Below are 19556 nucleotides of genomic sequence, written 5' to 3'. Positions count from 1 at the left end.
ACTAATAAGTAAGTCAAAGATATTTCCGCAAGATCATGCTATCACAGAGATCTTTAGGACTGCTCTCCTTTGTAGATGCCTTTTTTACCCTTCCATATTTCACAAATCCTTACCCATCTATACTCCCAATAGAAAATAATATATAAAAGACCTAATAACTAAGAAAAGGAAAAGAAGAGGGAAAAGGAATGTGGGTAGTGTACTTCTTTTCCTCCTGGGTGGAGATAACTGTTTACCCCCTTCTTTAGTACTGTTTATCTCCTGTTCTTTAAACTAGGAGTTGTGTTCATGAAAACAGTTCTGCTAAAGTATGTATGGTGTTCTACTGTGCTAATTATTGTGGAATTTAAATTGTGGCTAATTTATATTTTGGAAATAACAGTGTTTTTACTATCAAAATCCTTCCCAGCCTGATTCCCGCTTCTGAGTAACTCATATTTGATAACTGAAACATATTTTAATGTTAACAACAAATGAGATCAAACCCCTCCCCCAACAACATTAACATCTTTAAATCAAGCTGTTTTCATTGTTGCCCTTTAAAAGGATGGGAATGAAAGCTTGTTTCTCAATTTGTATTAGGACATTAGAGTTTATTAGTTTAAGCATTTTGGTGGGAGTGCGCTAAGATTTAGTAGAATAGAAACCTGATTTTGAGTCTAAACCTTAGCTCAGATATCTTGGTGCTTTCTTTGTTCTGTATTAAAGTTGCTAATGGCATTTGCTATACAGATACACTTTATCATGTGTAGCGGTTGATAGTGGTCATGCATTGTGCTGTTTTTTAGCCTTTCCCTTTCTCTTTGTAGTCTGGTTGATCAATAGAGTGAAGGAAGAACTATCTCATCTTTGAATATTCTTTTTGTCCAGCAACTCTATTGCCATAGTGAATTCTTGGTAGTCTACATCTAAACTCTGGTTTTTCTCAAAGTTACCTCAGCCCTGGGCTCAAGTGATCTGCCTTCCTCCACCAGGGGTGGAGCCCCTCACCTCCACAGGGGTGAGCCACTGTGTTGTAGCAAAGAGCTCAGAGTCCAGGTACATAAATCAACAAGTGAAATGGATTATATGTCTATTTTAAATCTTTGTAACCCCCATCAACCAATAAAGAACTCAGAGAAGTAGATAAGGAAAACAGTAAGAGGAAAATATGCAAAGTTATAAAAACAGATAAATCTGGGAAGATGGAAAAACAAATGGACAATGAAGGTATCTAAGAGGTTGCACTTTGGTGGTAACACAAATTCAAATGAAAGCTATTGTTAGATATTCTTTTCCCATCAGAGATACTTACTTAAAGATAATCACTGCCATTGGAGGTGAAGAGAGATGGGCAGACCCATGTACTACCTGACAGTATACATTTGTATGGCGTTTCTGGAAAGCAATTTGCCAAAGTCTATCATAAGTCTTAAAAGTGGTATTTATTGAATAAAATATATGTCCATGAGTTAATGCTGGCATAAATGAATACATACAGAAATAGGATAAATGCTTGATCTTAGTAGGAGAACACAGGATATTTGCATTGTCTCAAAGTATCCTATAAGATACTTATCATTTATTATAAGACAAAAAATGGTAACTTTACAATGGCGATAACTGGCAGAGCATGCCTTCAATTGATTATTACCAGTGGTGAGACATAGTGATATCATGTGTCTCCTGCAAAGAGCACGTATCAGTTCTTGACATGCATGCCAAAGATGCATAACCTGATTTTAATAAACTCAAAAACGCCAAGTTAGGAACATCCTACAAAATAACAGGTTAGTATTCTTAGAAAACGTCGTGGGTTTGAAAGACTGAGGAGCTGTCCTAGATTGGAGGAGATTAATGAAACATGATAACTAAATGCCACTCAGAACCATGGATTTGATCTTGGACCAGAAAACATATTTGGGGCAAATTGGAGACATTTGTATAAGGTCTGTAGATTACGTGATAGTACTGCATCTTGTGAATTTATTAGTTTTGATCATTGTGCTGTAGTTATATTGGGGGAAGACGAGTAAAAGCTATATGGAGATTAATTGTACTGTTTGCAATTTCTCTAAGTATGGAATTATTTCAGAGTGAATACTCTGAAATTTTTAAGATTTGAAAACCTTTTGACTTTTTAACATTCAGACTAAAACAGATACCTCAGAAAAACCAACGAATCAATTATGGCCTGAGTCTTCTACTCCTAATACTGTCAGAGATGATATTCTGCTGCTTAAAAATGAAATTCAAGTTTTACAACAACAAAATCAGGTAATCAAAAATATTATTTATATTTTATGAGAATTTTCATTTCCTTGGTAAATACAAAGGATAAAATAGACTTTTTGCAAATATAGAGGCAATGTGAGTTAGTAGACAAGTTAGTAGGTGATGGTGAGTTCCAGTATTTCCCTTTACTAGTGATTATTGGTTAGTAGTTTCATTGGAAGGTAAGTTAGTGTAGTTCCAGTTTTCTTTCTCTCTGGTAGCATGGCTGACAGAAGTATTCTTTCTTCTTTAGCCAGCTCTTGACCCAGAAGTAAAACTTTGCTTTTTTAGATGGTTGCTGAAGATTATTGAATTCTGAGAATTATTTTAAGGCATCAGGTAGCCTGTACTTCTCTGGTTATATATTTTTGTTTTATGTATTTCAAAGTAAATACAAAATTTAAACATTTAGTCCTGTCAAAAAAACTACTTGTCAGATAAATTAATCTATGTTTTTATCAAAGTGTGAAGAGACCTTTTCTTTTGTAGAATTATAATATGTCATATATTGTTATAGGGCAGAGATAAAGCACAGAAAATATTTAAAAATGAGATAAAACTAGTCAGTGAAAATGATGTTTATTTTCTCTAAGTACCTTATATTCTTTTGTGTCTAGGAACTTAAAGAAACTGAAGACAAACTAAGAAATACAAATCAAGACTTATGTAATCAAATGAGACAAATGGTACAAGATTTTGACCACGATAAACAAGAAGCTGTGGAAAGGTAAGGTCTTTATAGGTGCCTGACAACTGTCTCCTGGTTACCCTTCCCCTCTAAGTCCCTGGCCTTCCCCCCATTGACAAAAAGATTCAAAATGATTGAGTGAATTCTACCCTGTTGAGATCTTGGATTGGCAGAGATGAGTCCCTGGCTTTTGAAATGAGAATTTGGAACACATTTTCCATAGAAACAATATTATGTAGTGGGTTGGGTTCTATAGTATCATTGAAGCTGTAGTTCACTGAAATATTATAGCTTAGTGTTTTTTTTAAATACTAGTCTGGGAAACTATTCTTTATAAAGAAAACAGTCTGTGAGAGGGAATATGTCTTCCAAATACCAAATCATAAACTTGGAAACAGACTTCTGGAACATAACTTATTTCTGAGTTGGGGACTGCTGGTATTTGTATTTAATATAGATGACTTGAAATTTTGGAGGTACACCCTCAATTATTTCAATTAATTTTTTTATAAGTAAAAGTCCCCAACATAGATTACTATCTCTATTTGAACGACTGGGGCATTCTCACATCCAAGTTTCTAATTTTTCTCTAGAAACATCTGAAGAAAGAAAATTTTGAAGATTGTATTAAGATAGTTGGTTATTAATTAAGTATTACCACTTTCAGGTCGGGAAAAGTAATCTGACCTCAATTATAATTTACATTAGAGGGAAGAGTTGAGAAGGAAGGAAGGAAGCCAATTCATTTTGGTGTTAGTAGTGAGGCTGGACATTGTCTTTGATTCTGCTCTGTTTCCAGGTGTGAAAGGACTTATCAGCAGCACCATGAAGCCATGAAAACTCAAATACGTGAAAGCCTGTTAGCAAAGCATGCTTTGGAGAAGCAACAGCTCTTTGAGGTTTATGAGAGAACTCACTTGCAACTGAGGTGAGAATAAAGAGTTCAGCTGCCTTTTAAGCTGTAGAGACAACATACCCCTATTCCATAATTTAGAGGAAAATTGTGTGCAGCCCTTGTATTTTTTTGTGGTCATTTAGTTGCTGCTTTTGTGTATCCAAGGTCTGAGTTGGATAAGGTGAATAAGGAGATGACTGCTGTGCAGGAATGTTACCTAGAAGTATGCAGAGAGAAGGATAATCTAGAATCGACTCTCAGGAAGGCTGTTGAAAAGGAGCAACAGGCTCAGGAGAAGGTACAGTACAAGTTCAGTGTTGACTGCTCAGGACACCCTGTATCATTCTGTGAGCACTGCACAGAGCATTCCTTCAGAGCCCTTTTCCTCGGATCCATTTCTCTCTATCTCATTGTAATTTTATTCTTCTAGGGAGAAGAGTAGGAATTTGAATGTTGGTCTCATGATAGGGAAAGTGATGAAATGGACAGCAAGTTCAGTGTCTTCATATGACCACCTTCAGGGAAGCTGGAGGGGCTAGAGTAGATTCTCCAACTCTGCCTGATTCTTCTGAGTCACCCTTGGTGAATGTCCAGGAGTCAGATCACATGTAAACAGTCACACCTCCTCTTTTCTTCCCTGTCCTGGCCTGGAGCCTCACCCAGACACAGGCCTAACTGTCCTTCACACTTTGGACCAGCGGCAAACCACAGTTTGAAAGCTATCTGCTTCAAGATTAGAAAATATTTTTAAATGCTTGAATAAATGTTCTATACAGAGATTTTTGAATAAGTTATGTTAAAGCAAGCTATTACTATCACATAAAAAGAATAGTAAAGAGCAGGTGAGGAATTCAGTTTATTTAATATCTTGATTATTGTTGAATAGATTAATACGGTGAAAAACGTGCCATGTATACATATCATCTAGTGGAAAAAGAACTTCTGAAGGTAACTGTTTTAGGTAGATATGACAGTATAAAAGTGAGAAAGGATCTTACCTTGAAATTGAGGACTTAGCTTTCAGTAATGTTTTAAAAATTAAAATAGGGAAATCTCTAGTACGATTCTTTAAATATATATATAGGAAAGAACATAAGAGCAATTTTCTCAAAGGGGTCATTCTTTTCAGGAATATTTTCTGATACTTTTAATAGAATCAATTTGACTATAAAATTTGACCAGCCTGGCCAACAGGGCGAAACCCCATCTCTATTAAAAATTCAAAAATTAGCCAGGCATGGTTGCGTACACCTATAATCCCAGCTACCCAGGAGGCTGAGGCAGGAGAATCACTGGAACCCAGGGGGAAGAGGCTGCAGTAAGCTGAGACTGTGCTACTGCACTCCACCCTGGACTACAGAGCAAGAATCCATCTCAAAAAAGAAAAATGTTTGATCTCATATAATTGGTCATTTGCAATTAATAGCTGCTACTGACTGATATTTTGGCTTGTGTTTGTATACAAGTGCAAGAAGAAAAGTTAAACTATTTGGCCCTTCAAAAAAATAAACCTAGAGGTTAAATTTTTTTTCTTTAAAAATTTAAAATTGTTATGCAGTAAAATTGACTTCCTCCTGCCACTGGGTATATAGTTCTATAAACTTTTAACACATTTATAGGTTTTTCAGGATACACAACAGTTTTATCACCCGAAAACTCTCCCTTTTGCTATCCCTTTGTGGTTACTCTCCTCCCCCTACCTCACCCCACCCTAAAAAGGCCAGTGTACTTAAAACATTAGAAGTTTAATTTCTTCCCTCTCTGGGAATTCGTTGGTTTTTTAACTGTAGAATTATGTAAGCCCTTAGTAGTATAAGCCAGTCAGAACCGAAACATCTTTATATTTAGGAGACTATCTAATCTTCTCACATTCTTTAGAGGTAGGCAAAAATATACTCCCCCTTCCCTTTTTTTTTTTTAAAGGAAATATTTCACATGCGCAATGGGAGAATCTTATTAAACTCAAGAACAAGTGGAGGGCGCTTTTGGGGTAGCTCTTCTTGACAGAACATAAGCCATTTTACTGCAGCTTAGCTTTAGGTAGAGAACTTAATCTGGATATAGAATTTATGAGTCAGGTAACACCAAGAGTTAAAGGGTGTATTTTTATGTTTCACGCACTGTTTTCTGAAACACTTGCTGAGTCAGGTTGTAGGTTAAGTAGGAACTCAATTCCAAGTTTTAAAGCTTTTATTAGCACACAGAGGTTTCCTCACATGTTAACCTGGCTCATTCAGAGAAAGGGTGAAAAAAGTCTAACCGTTCAGGTTGGATAGTAATCAGTGAAGGTCATGAATTTGCAGACAAGGCAAACATGATCAACATTTTCATTCATAATGCCATTCCTTTACACATTAAGGCTTATTTATACAATTGTAATATGAGTTAGATAGGTGATTTTTAGAAGTTAGAGGGATTTTTTGGCTATCCAAGCCATGCACAACAAGTTCATATGTTTTAAAGGAACTTGGAGACTGTTGGTGTGTAGAGAGATACTTATTTGAATTTTGTTTAAAGAGGCAGCTATTGGAGGAAAGAGAAGAATATGTAAGCAAACTGCAGGTGGAACTTGAAGAAAAGTACCAAGACACACTTATGATGGAAAAGAGCAAGTGGCTGAAAGATCAAGAAGCTAATATTAAACAAAAAGTTGAAAATGAAGTGCTCTCAGCCAAAGCACGTTGGGATAAGGAACAGAAAGAGGTGTGCATTAAAATTTCTTTCTGTTTACCACATTTTAAAAATGTAGTACTAACTACAGAAGACAATTCTTCCTGAACAGATAAGTAATTTTTATTCGCTAGGCACTTACCTAATCACCCGTTTTACCTTTCGGAATTGAGCTATTAGCAGTTACTACACCAGTTTTTTTTTTTTTTTTTTTTTTTAAGAATTTAGCCACCTCTTGACTTTTCACCCCAACTCAGGATATAACAAGTTTTATAGGCACTTCTTTGATTCCTCAAAATGAAACCATGATCTGATTCTATACTGTGAAATGATCATAACTCTAGACTAATATCTATAACAAATAAATAATCCATATCGTGGATTAAAAGAAGTAATGGGCAGTCTCAGAAACACATAATTTATTACCCCATGCCCAGCTAATGTTTATATTTTTAGTAGAGATGGGGTTTTGCCATGTTGGCCAGGCTGATAACAAACTCCTAACCTCAGGTGATTCCTCACCCTCCCGAAGTGCTGGGATTACAGGTATGAGCCACTCCACCTGGCCTCAACCAGATTCTTCTATCTACAAAATTGTTACTAATTACTATTGATCTCGTAGCCAGGGAAACATTTGGAGAGCCTCAGATATCCAGGTGGTAAACAGAAAAAGGGAAAAGCAAATTACGCTGTTTCATAGTTTTGCCTAAGACTGTGTTTAGTTCAACTGCACTGAGAAAAATCATTAAGATGTTCTTCCAGTAATACTGCCTCCCTTTTAAATGTAGTCTACTTAGTAAAGTTTAACAGTATAACGAATAAGATTCTAAGGTTTTCAAGTGAGTAAAACTGTTTTTTAGAATGTCTAGTTTTTGGTTCGTTAATTAGATTTACTCAGTCCTTTGTGGATAGCATGGTGTTGATGGCAAAACACATTAACTGTACATTTTTTTTTTTAATCCTGCCGTCTTTGTAGTGGCAAAATGAAAGATTCCAGAAGGTTGCATATTGAGAGCAAGATAGTCTGACTTTATACAACATACTTAAATCTTTCATGTGATTTTTGTCATGTAGTTAAGTTCAAAGAGTAACTTTCAAGTTTTACTTGAGAGTGTATTTTCATTGACTAAATTTCTAAACCTTTTATAATTACTACAACAATATCTAGATGGTTTTCAAACACAGCTGTGGTTGCTTTTCTGGCTAGCTTTTAATTCTAGTTTTTACTTATTTGAATATTTTTCTCTGATGATTTTTCTTCTGAAAACAGATCAAAGAAAAACTCACTCAACAGCTTGAAAAGGAGTGGCAGTCTAAGCTGGATCGAACTATAAAGGCAATGAAAAAGAAGACTTCAGATTGTGGCAGCCAAACTGACCAAGTAACCACCAGTGATGCTATTTCCAAGAAAGAGATGGCAATCATGATAGAGGAGCAGAAGCACACGATCCAGCAAAACTCAGAACAAGAGAAGGACATAGCCATCAAGGAGGCTGTGAAGAAACTTGAAATGGAATTGGAACTAAAATACTGTGAAAATATTACCAAACAGGTAATAGGCAGGTTTATTCTAGTGACTTTATTGGAATTGCCTGTCTCTTAATGAAAACCCATGAAATGCTACCATTGAACTCGTTCGTAACTTTAAAGATTTCGTGAATTTCTAGGATAGAAAATCTGTCATATTTCTAAATTTTTCTTCATACTATTTGTCATAAAACTGTCACCCCTCGGTTTTCCTGTATATTCTTTCTGTTTACAAAATATTTGCTTCTTTGAGATTAGTCCAAGCATTAAGATGCCTGAGGTTGAAGAGGGTGCTTTTACCTCTGAATGAATCACAGCTTGATTATAAATCTTTATATCTAATTTTATAGATAATATTCCACTAAGGTGGTTATAGATAAGTAAACCTAAGCACATAACGTATGTAACAACATTTGTGTTGAGACTTGATGCAGTTGGAGCTGCAGGCATGCCCTTAGGTGGAACTTTGTCCATCATTCCCATCAGCTGCCCAAAAGTGGTGCCAATACCTTTCCTTTGAAGCACTCACAAAACTAGCTTTTAACTGACACAAGTTACTTGATGTGAAAGAAAGGTCATACTGAGAAAAGTACAGCCTATTGTAACAGAATAAAGATGAATTTTCTGTTATATCTGTCTTATCTATTACAGTGATTCTCAAAATTTTTGGTCCCAGGACTCCTTTACAATTTTAAAAACTGGGGACTCTAAAGAACTTCTGTTTGTATGGGTTATATTTACAGTAGTGGAAAATTAACCTGAGAAATGTTTAAAAAACAAGAATACCCAAGCACACATTCCGTTGACTGTCAGAACAGTGACATGATCACAGCATGTAGCTTTTGGAGAACTATGCTGTTTAATGCATGAGAGAACAGCAATAACAAAACAGATAGTGTCTTATTTTGGAAAAAGTTTTGGCCTCACAGACCTACCTGACAGGGTTTCTAGCCTCAAGAATTCCCTGGTCTTTGATGATACATCTATTATGTATTTTTATTTAAATTTTATTACTTATTATAAACCCTTAATTAAACGAGATAGCTCTCAATGTAAAGATTTTGAAAATACACTCTGCTTTTGATAAATACCTGAAATTCCATTTATTTGTAACATTGTTCTACATGATTTTACAGGGCACCCTTGAAGTCTAGAAATATAGGCAAATATATGTAACGGTAGCAAGGATATCTTCAATCAGTTAGTTTACCGAAATGTTCACTGAAGGGTTTCAACAGAGTTAAGAAAATGTTCCACAGACAAAAAGGTGCTGCTTTGGTATTTACAAAATTATTAATCTTAAATAGCATAATACAGCAGAAAGGAAATGTTTCATAATAACTTTTTAAGTAGACAAAGTTCTATAGGAGCTTTAGCTTTTCCCCATTTCTTAACTCCTTAGAGTTTGTACGTAGAGTTTACACATTGACGTATTTAGGACTTTAACGAGAAATACAGCCTCTTATATCAACCCTGCTTTTGTGTATATGTACATATATATACACACACACACATACCTGCATATCTATGTGTATTTGAAAATAAAGGAATAAGGAAAAATTATTTAACAAATAATATTCTGGTAACTGGTGGCAGATTTACAACCAGATCACCCTCATAATTAATCAAGCTGTAATTTTTTGCCTTTAGAGCTATCACCCTTATTCTTTAGGACAAACTCATTCTCCACAGTAGGAAAGTTTGCAGGTATAGGGCTCTAAACTATATCAGTGCACGCATGCATGCACATGTGTAGAGCATGAGGAGTAAGGAGGGTGGTGGTGGTGAGTGTAGTCATTAGACAGTAGTTGGCACCAAGCAGCCCTCCAGCAGGCCTTCTCCTTTTTCCCAGGATAAATAGGAGTTGTTGGAAATGGTAATTGGTATAACACTTTCTAAGATAGCTCAAGTCATCAAACAGTCACAGATTCTCACTTCCTGTGTGGCGTTTGTATGGGATGCTATGAGAAGTTTACAACAAAAGGATTAGAATCCACTGTTTGGGATAGGTAAGATACTTGAAGTCAGTTTAACTTTATTACGTAGTGATATACAGTGTAAAATACACATGAAATCATAATTGCTGTTGGAAAATGGGGTCTTTTTGAAATTTTATACTCCACTTTACCACTTTCTCTTGCAATGTCCTACAGGTAGAAATAGCTGTGCAAAATGCTCGTCAGCGATGGCTGGGAGAACTACCTGAGCTTGCAGAGTATCAAGCACTTGTGAGGGCAGAACACAAGAAGTGGGAAGAACAGCATGAGATCTCTGTGAACAAACGGGTAAGAGCTCTTATGCAAAGAAACTTCAGGAGACCATCTTGCCTGATCCTGTCTCTTAGCTCAGTCCTGGGAATTTGTACCTAACTCATAGAATTGTTGAAGGATTAAACATGATGGTACATGTTAAGCCTGTAGCTTAAAGCATAGCAAGTGTTCTTGTCATCATCAAGTTGTTCTGAGAGAGATGATGTATCTTCCTAACTGTGAGGATAACTTAGAAACTATTTAATAACTCCCATTCTCTCTTGCCCTATCTTTAGGTGAAACTGAGAACAGGTATATATTTGTTTATTTTTAGCTATACAGTAACCTTTCACATGCTTAAAGATTATTTTCTCTGCTGTGTCTTATAACATTCTTGTTAGTAAATAGCCAATTCTTCTTTCCAGAAATGTCGTGTTCCTTGACTGGAAAATACAGATATTATAACCATGTGTGCTCTTCCACTTAATTTACTGGTCTAAACCAATTCTAATCAAAATGCCAACAAACTGAATGTAGTTTTGAAGCTGACAAAATAATTCTGTAAAATTTATTTGGAAAAATAAAATGACTAGAAATTTTTTTAATGTTCTGGAATAATTATAGTCAAGCCCTAACATATAATGGAATATATTGGAAAGCAACAACTCAGATTGTACTGAGTCACAAAAATACAGTTCTTTTTAATTCAGTGCAATACAGATTTCAAAGGGAGGCCCTACTATAAATAAAAGCTTAATAATTTGTTTTAAAACAAGGGAATGAGGAATTTTATAATAAGTAGTCTTATGATAGCCAGGTAACACTTTGGAAAAATTAAGTTTACCCAACGTGTGTCATAATAAACTCTAGGTTAATGAAGGAGTTAAACATTTTTAAATAAAATATAGAAAAATTAAAAGAAAATTGAAGATTTCAGATTTGTACATAATAACAACTCAATTTCACAGCAATATATCCAATAACAAAGATAAAATAATAGGTTGAAATACGTTTTGTTGGCCGGGAGTGGTGGCTCATGCCTGTAATCCTAGCACTTTGGGAGGCTGAGGCAGGTGAATCACAAGGTCAGGAGTTCAAGATGAGACTGACCAATATGGTGAAACTCCGTCTCTACTAAAAATACAAAAATTAGCCAGGTGTTGTGGTGCATGCCTGTAATCCCAGCTACTCAGGAGGCTGAGGCAGGAGAATCACTTGAACCTGGGAGGTGGAGGTGGAGGTTCCAGTGGGCTGAGATCGTGCCACTGCACTTCAGCCTGGTTGAGAGGGCAAGACTCTGTCTCAAAAAAAAAAAAAAATATATATATATATATATATATATATACACACACACACACACACACACATATATATGTTTTGTTTTTGTAGTAAAGTAAAATTAAGGGGATAATAAAAAGAAAAATGGATAAAATATGAAAAATGTTAATACAAATATACGGTAAAGAGCTCATACAAATTTACAAGAAAAACATGAGTCCGTGGATAAACATGCCAAAGCTATGAGTGGATAATCTTCATGAGAAGTCCAAATATCAAAAGTCGGAGGAAAAACATTCATGCCTACCAGTATTAGGGAAATGTGAACTAAAACCACCTGAAGACACTGTTTTATGCTAGGTGTATAAATCCTCTCTTCTGAACTGTAACCCATATCATAGAATATATAGCAGCATTAAGCATTTGCTTCCCTCCTGGTGTTACAACCATGTTGGAAAACAATGTATGTAACAAATTGTGAAAGATTCATACCTGGTATTTGGCATATTATTCTACAAATTAAGGAAAATTCAACATAGTTAAAAATCTATATTAATATATTTCTTAAATTATATGGTAGTACATGAGTGTTCATTACATTATTCTCTATACTTTTTAGTATGTCTGCAATATTTTAAAAGGAAATTTAAGAGGGAGAGAGAAAACAATATGATAGTGAGGATATGTGTCTCAGAGCTCAGAAGTCAAGAAGAATAATAAAGTTAGGTAAAATAAAGAAAATAAAACAGGCCAAGAGATATTTTCGTAAGAACATAGAAGGCCTGGATGTTTGTGAATGCAGAAATATAGAAATGAGAGAACAGTGTTTTTGTTGCTTCTCAAACTTCAGCAGGCATGAGAATCCCTTTCAGGGTTCGCTAAAGCATAGCTACCTGGGCTTTCCTCCTAGAGATAATGATACAGTAGGTCTGGAGAGAGTGTCCCGAGAATTTGCTTTTTTTTTTTTTTTTGAGATGGAGCCTGCTCTGTTGCCCAAGTTGGAGTGTAGTGGCCTGATCTCTGCTCACTGTAACCTCTGCCTCCCCGGTTCAAGCGATTCTCCTGCCTCAGCCTCCCATATAGCTGGAATTACGGGTGCCTGTCACCTCACCTGGGTAATTTTTGTATTTTTAGTAAAGATGGGGTTTTGCTATGTTGGCCAGGCTGGTCTCGAACTCCTGACCTCAGGTGATACATTCATCTCGGCCTCCCGAAGTGCTGGGATTACATGTGAGTCACCGCACCTGGTCAGAATTTGCATTTCTAAGAGGCTCCCAGATAATGTGATACTGCTGGTCTTTGGACTACACTTGGATCTAAGTAGCACTATTCTAGATAATTACATTAGCCACATAATGTTAACGTGTTGTGCATCCTTCCTCCAAACCAAAAGAGGTCCTGAAAGGGCCAGTTCCATAGCATTGGCTATAGAGTAGTTGTTTTAAGATTAGAGTGATTAGTTGAGATCTGTGACAATGTAAAGCCAGTTTTCAGAATTCAGAAGTAGTTAAGTTGGTTCAGTGGTTCCCAAACTTTGCTGCACGTTGGAATAACTTGAGGATCTTTGTTATCTGGCCCCTACCCTTAAACTTAATTTTGTTTTGTCTGGTCTTCGGCCAGGGCATCAGGATGTTTAAAAGCTCCTCAGGTGATTCTAATGTACAGCAAAGTTTGGGAACCACTTGAGTTGATGAATGCTGTCAAATTCTCTTTGTAAAACCTCACATGAGAAAATGCACACTTTGGAAAGGTTGGGCACGTCATCCAAATTCTGTGGGATACATCACCTCTACCTGAGTCACTCGGGAATGACTTCCAGGCATCTATTGCAACATAACCTGTTTTCTCTAAAAACACTATGTAAACATGTTTCAAATCACTACTGAATTATTCTGCTGATTGATAGGAAAGGAATTTTGCAGTGAATTCTTTTGTAAAGCTCACCTTAGATACTGGGTTCCTTTAGCAGAAAACTTATTAAGTAGATACTCTATCTGGTCATCCTAGCCATATATATAGTATTGATTAATGGTAACCGCCACTGTCTAGGCCAAGCCTTTGGAGATGCCCAATTCTGTCTTTTGACACTATTGCGTCCTTGTGCCTTCTTTGAATTCAGTTAGGAAATATTAAAAGTCACTATCTACTCTACTACTTTATATAGGTGAAGATGTTAGTGCTAATGAGATTAAGTGACTTTTCCAAGGTCATGTATCCAAAAGTAATAATTATGTAACATTGAGTCCTTACCATCTGCCAGGCTCTGGGCTAAGTACTTTAAATGGATTATGTCCTTATGTTATTTAACCATAAAGGACGCTATCAAATTGGCATTGTTATTATTCTCAGTTTATAGATGAGGAAATTGAGGCTCAAAGAAGTTGAGGGATGGGCCTTCAAGTTTGACAGCTTTTAAGTTATTCCAGCAGTTTGTCTCCAGAGTCTGTTCTGTTAAGCACCTGTGTTAGGCTGCCTCTGCAAATCAGTGTCAGGATTGGAGCTAGGGCCCAGGTTTTTTGATTTCCCTATTACTTTTTGATTATATACTGTTGTTTTCTGTGATCCACTAGTTCTATTATTCTGTCATGCAAACATATTAGACTAATGAAAAATGGCTTCTTTTTGGTATTGTCCTTTAATGAACTGTTCTAGCCACTGAAAGTGCATTAAAATAGTTACATTTATGAGCAAGTAATTATGCAGGGATGTGCTATATTCCTAAGTAATAGTAAAAATTACTTATGAGTTCGCTTTTGCTTTAGGTAAAATATACTTAATTTGTTGGGGCACAGATGAAATTTGAGACTATCTGTATTAAAACTAGTATGAAATTTTTTCTCACATTAGTTTTGGCTAATTATGTAATTATATATGAGTGCGTATACATACACATAAACACATATTTAAGTATAGTGTAAGTATAGGTTTTAGAATAATATCTAAAATCACTTTTCCTTTTAATTTTGATTTTAAATTTCTTAGCTTCAGAGGTTAACCCAAATAGTTAATTTTTTTGTGGATGGGGAGAATCATAAAGACTTTTAAAATTTATGTTTGTTATGTTCTTTAGATATTATTTGCTGTTTCTGAAGCTAAAGAGAAATGGAAAAGTGAGCTTGAAAATAGGAAGAAAAATATACTTCCTGGAAAGGAATTGGAAGAGAAGTTTCATTCTCTTCAGAGGGAACTCAAGTTAAAGAACGAAGAAGTCCCTGTGGTCATCAGGGCTGAGTTAGCTAAGGCTCGAAGTGAATGGAACAAAGAAAAGCAAGAAGAAATCCACAGAATCCAAGAACAAAATGAGCAAGATTACCGGCAATTTTTAGATGATCACCGAAATAAAATTAATGAGGTGCTTGCGGCAGCTAAAGAAGACTTTATGAAACAAAAAACTGAACTACTTCTTCAAAAGGAGACAGAATTACAAACATGTCTAGACCAGAGTCGTAGAGAATGGACTATGCAGGAAGCCAAGCGGATCCAACTGGAAATCTGTCAGTATGAGGAAGACATCCTAACTATACTTGAGTTTCTTTTAAGGGATACCCAAAAGGAGCACGTCAATGATTCTGAGGACACGCAGCTTTTGGAAATCCTGTCGACTTGTTCTTCAAAATGGATGTCTGTGCAGTATTTTGAAAAACTAAAGGCCTGCATACAGAAAGCATTTCATGATACATTTTCTCTGCTTACAGAAAACATCGACCCAGAATGGGAAAAGGTATGTTCCTGAGAGTGAGAGGAGATATTGAACACCAAGAATGATTATGGAAGTTGTTTCTAGCATTTTTTTCCTTTCTTCATTTTAAAGTTTAGTAGATGTAAGTTTTATGTTTTTGTCAGTGGTTTAAAAAACTTTTTGTAGCAAATCCAAAGGTTTGCATATTTAGTTGCCAAACTTCACTACTTCATAGTGTCACAAATACAAGCTTTTCACCTCTAAATGTCTTTTTAAAAAAAAAAAAAAATGTGTGTGTATGTGTGTGTGTGTGTGTGTGTATATATATATATGTGCTATTCTTTTTAAGGATATGAGATTTCAGAAACTGAGTCATTTTTATTCCAAATTTTGTTTTCTGGGCCTGAGAACTTCAATAAATATGCATAATGCTAGAGTTTCTTAAAAGCTTCTAAAGAGTTTGGAAGCCTATTTGTTGCCCTCAAGAAATTTATGTCTCATTTAGGCAAAAAATGCCAACCAAATACAGAATGTTTATACAGAAACGATAAATATGGCTCACTTGCATAAAACTCTGAAGCCCAGTTTCAGGGTGTACTACATATGTGCATGTGGAATTAATTATATTCTTTTCATTATATAAGTACTCTCTGAGATTAGCTTTTAATTTGTGTGAAAGATTCAATAAAACCAAAGCCTTGCTACCTTATGACCAAAGAAACTAGGTATGCATAAAGATCTAGAATGATATTCTAAGCATGGCAATTAGCCATTTTCAACATTTGGAATTAGAGACAGGAAAAAAAAATGCCAGTATTATAAGGTTGGTCTGATAGAAGAGTTGAGACAGAAGAGTTAAGATCCATCAAGATAGTGTGATTGAAGAGTTTCAAGGCCAAGACTGAGCATTTGGTATTAATACCTACTTGGGAGAGTTATAAAGTAGGAAAAATAATCAGAGTTTCAATTCCATATTTGATGATTACTAGATTATTACATTGGGCAATCACACAGTTGCTCACCTGAGAAAGAAAATACAAATCCCTGGCCTAATTCCTTGGGTTTGAATAGGATATGCATGACACAGCTTAGCCTTGCTGCATCCTGCATTCAAAACAGTATAGAATTTTAGTGCTAGAGGGACCTGAAAAATCCATTCTCCATCCTACTTCACCCCAGTTGATATTTTTATCTTGACCTCACAAAGACGTTGCTACTGAGTAGTTGCCTTCAGTGTAAAAATTACTGGGCAAGATCACTTCCCATGAATACTGCTTAACACTTCACTGAAATTTTTTAGAGAAATTAAAATAAAGAATTTGGAGAAAATAGATAATTAAAATAAAATTATCTATAGCAGATTTGAGATGAGAAGTAATGGGAAAATTATGTTGACATGCTTTCAAGTTTGCTTTCCCGAAGAGGCAGTTTCTATTATAGAAATCAAGAAACTATGACACCTTTCTCCTACCGTTCATATATACATATGAAATCAACCCTGGAGTCTTTTTACAGAGCTTATAATTGTGTAAGCGGTATAAGATCATCTGTGTGACTTAATGTGGCTTACAAGTCTATGGAGACAGACTCACATAATCTGGCTAAGAATTCAGAGATTTATAGCTTTTGTTGGGTGGGTCAGATTCCATTCCTGAGGAAAGGATGGCTTTGAGATGCCTAATCTGGAATTTGTCATAGAAGTAATACTTGACCTTCTGCCATTTTCGAGCTAATTCCACTCAGCACCTTGCGGTAAAGCTATGATTATAAAGCTGTGATTTTAAATTTGTTATGTGGGTGCTGTAAATGTGAGGGACTATAATTTATAATTTATTAAATCTCTAGTTTAAGAAATTGTTCATGGAAATTAAAACAGAAAAAACAGTTTCTTAATATATATAGAAACAAGTCCTCATTAAAATAAGACAATCAAAAGTTGTTTTTAATGGAGAGGATGCAATGAATGAAAAATATAGCTGTCAAGAAAACAAATGCCTTATCAAAATATATTTATAGTAGTTCAAAACAGATAAATATTAAATGAAACAAAATTTTCAAGCAAACTTAAGGATGTGTGTTGTCTCTTTTACCATCGAAGTCAAGTTAAAACTAAGACAGAAAGGTTGCTGTTATCCTACCTTTTCTGTCCTCTTGTCTTTCCTTCTCCGGTTTTGCGTAGAAACTGGAAACATTGACTGCATTTTGGTTCAGCTTGTCTTACTCCTTTGGCCTCAAATCCATAGCTTCTTGATTGCCTCTTTATCAATCATTGCTGAACTCTGCTTCTGTTAGACATTGCGAGTAGGTTTCCTGACAGTCAACTAAATGGTTTCTCATAATCAAAATCAAGGCTTCTAGAATCAAGCATATATGTTTTAAATAATCAAACAAGACTGCTTTCTCAGTATCACCTATTCTCTTCTTTCTGATTTGGCAGTCATCTAAAATCTGAAAACATTGCCCTAAAAATCCATTGGTTTAGTAGCTGTATTGCCTGTGACAAGGACTGGAACACAAAAAGCATTCCATAAATATTAGTGAAGAAATAGTCTTCTGCAAGATGTTTAATTTAGCTAAGCCTCAATTTCTGTCTTAACTTTGGCATTCAGCAGGCCTTCCTTACAAATTTACTGCATATGTTGAAGTTTTTAGAAGCATATGAAGTAGTATATACATTTAAAATAATTTTTTTTACTGTTATTTTCAATTCATGGGAGGCAGAGGGTTGATATTATACTTGCTAATTAATTTGTAGTAGTAAAATTTGCTGTAGTAAAAACATTCTAGATTTTCAAGAACAATTCTGATTTTATATTTTCTTTCATGTGGTTTAATCATGTAAGCCATTAAAAAAATCTCAAATGCATATATATATATAAATGTGCAAACCATATCTTCTGTCTGTCTCATAGCCGGCTCACCAGTTGCCTGTCAGAAAATGTTCTAATTTGGAAAATATTACCATAGGAGGCTAGTTTCTAGTACAGTGCCAGTACTCATGTAACACCTTAAGAAAAATATTGCTGATAGTTCAGGCAAGATTTTTTTCAGGTAGTGTTCTCTCTTTGTATTGTTAATATTAGCATTTTAAATATAAAATTTCATAAAGATTTTTACTAAGCATTAACTTTGAAGATAATTTGTTTCAGAGAAATATGGCCAAGCTCACTAAGGATTCTGCTAGCCGGGGCACTGGCCAAGGAGACCCTGGACCTACTGCTGGACACCATGCTCAGCCCTTGGCCTTACAACAAACAGAAGCAGAAGTTGGTAATTGGATTTTGTTCCCACCGATCTTTGTTGCATCTGTAATCACCCTTCTGAAGGGTTGCTTTGAGGATAAAAGGAGATCATAGATGTGAACAAATGTGTAATACTATTCTGACATAATGTCTCCTCTTCCTCGATTTCATTTTGGATTTAGAGAACAGGGTTGATTTGGCCCTCTTCTTCTATTTATGGTTTTCCCTCCATTCACAAGTGATTCTTATTACGAGGAGAATTATGAGAGTTCTGATAGAACAGTCATGATTTTATTCCCTGACTACTGAGAAATCAAGAATTTCACATAAGAGAATTGCCAAGTAATAGAGAGTTTTTCATTCAAGTTACTGAAACTTATTTCAATCACTTTTTAATGGAAATCTTTCTGAAATGTATGAGATGGTTTCAAATTGATTTGTGAGTTTTTCTGAGGGCATGGGCAGGGTTTTTAATCCCTTTTCAACGTGTGGCAGAGCGATGAATTAATAGTTTTAACTTTTCCTTAATGACTTAGACTCTTTGTCATGACAAAAGAATTACTGTACTGCACTAGAGCCCCTTGTACTCAGAGCTTACTGAGGAGTCTAGGACTTATATTGCCTATTCACTGAGGTTTCTGAGCTAGAAATTTGCAAATCCTTTATTGGATCCCCTCCCTTTTAGCCTATTGGCCGCTTGCAGCCTGCTCCTTTCCTCCCCACACAACTACACAGCACCCTCTCTCTGCTGCTTATTTGTTGTTTCCATTATAACCTGGAAAATAACTAATAATTGCCAGGGCCAATCATGCCTACTAAGCAAATAACCTCAGTTTCCACCCATGTCTAATTCAGTAGGCAGTGTTACCAGAATCTTAGAGAATCTCTGCCTATATCATCTCTGACTTTCTCATTGTTCACAAACCCCCTATTTTAGGTGGCTGAGAATATGTTATTGCCATTTCAGTGGATGGTAATATTACCTTAATTTGTATTTTGCATTATACTTTTTATTTTACATCATATTTTGAATAGCTTGAGAATTCCTTTTTAATCTGTGAAATGGGTAGAAACA

General features: G+C 35.5%; 1 protein-coding gene across 9 annotated transcripts in view; it reads left to right on the top strand.

Annotated features, from left to right (window-relative positions):
* The window catches only part of CEP152 (centrosomal protein 152), a 77101-nt gene that overhangs the window by 43856 nt on the left and 13689 nt on the right, over window positions 1–19556 (top strand). For 5 of the 9 annotated variants that reach the window (XM_012442382.2, XM_012442384.2, XM_012442385.2 and 2 more), the window contains exons 14-22: window positions 2131–2256; window positions 2871–2980; window positions 3741–3869; window positions 4002–4134; window positions 6354–6539; window positions 7777–8058; window positions 10187–10318; window positions 14631–15281; window positions 18389–18509. In XM_012442382.2, the coding sequence (XP_012297805.2) occupies window positions 2131–2256; window positions 2871–2980; window positions 3741–3869; window positions 4002–4134; window positions 6354–6539; window positions 7777–8058; window positions 10187–10318; window positions 14631–15281; window positions 18389–18509 (1870 nt within the window). The remainder of the gene's footprint in view (window positions 1–2130; window positions 2257–2870; window positions 2981–3740; window positions 3870–4001; window positions 4135–6353; window positions 6540–7776; window positions 8059–10186; window positions 10319–14630; window positions 15282–18388; window positions 18510–19556) is intronic. The other 4 variants (XM_012442388.2, XM_012442387.2, XM_012442389.2 and 1 more) reach the window with 2 other exon arrangements.

This window comes from Aotus nancymaae, unplaced genomic scaffold (genome assembly GCF_030222135.1).
Source record: "Aotus nancymaae isolate 86718 unplaced genomic scaffold, 86718_ANA_hifiasm-v0.15.2.pri h1tg000062l, whole genome shotgun sequence".
Classification (NCBI taxonomy): domain Eukaryota; kingdom Metazoa; phylum Chordata; class Mammalia; order Primates; family Aotidae; genus Aotus; species Aotus nancymaae.
The sequence above is the reverse complement of the archived record's forward strand: the minus strand, read 5'-3'. Positions and strand labels throughout refer to the sequence as shown.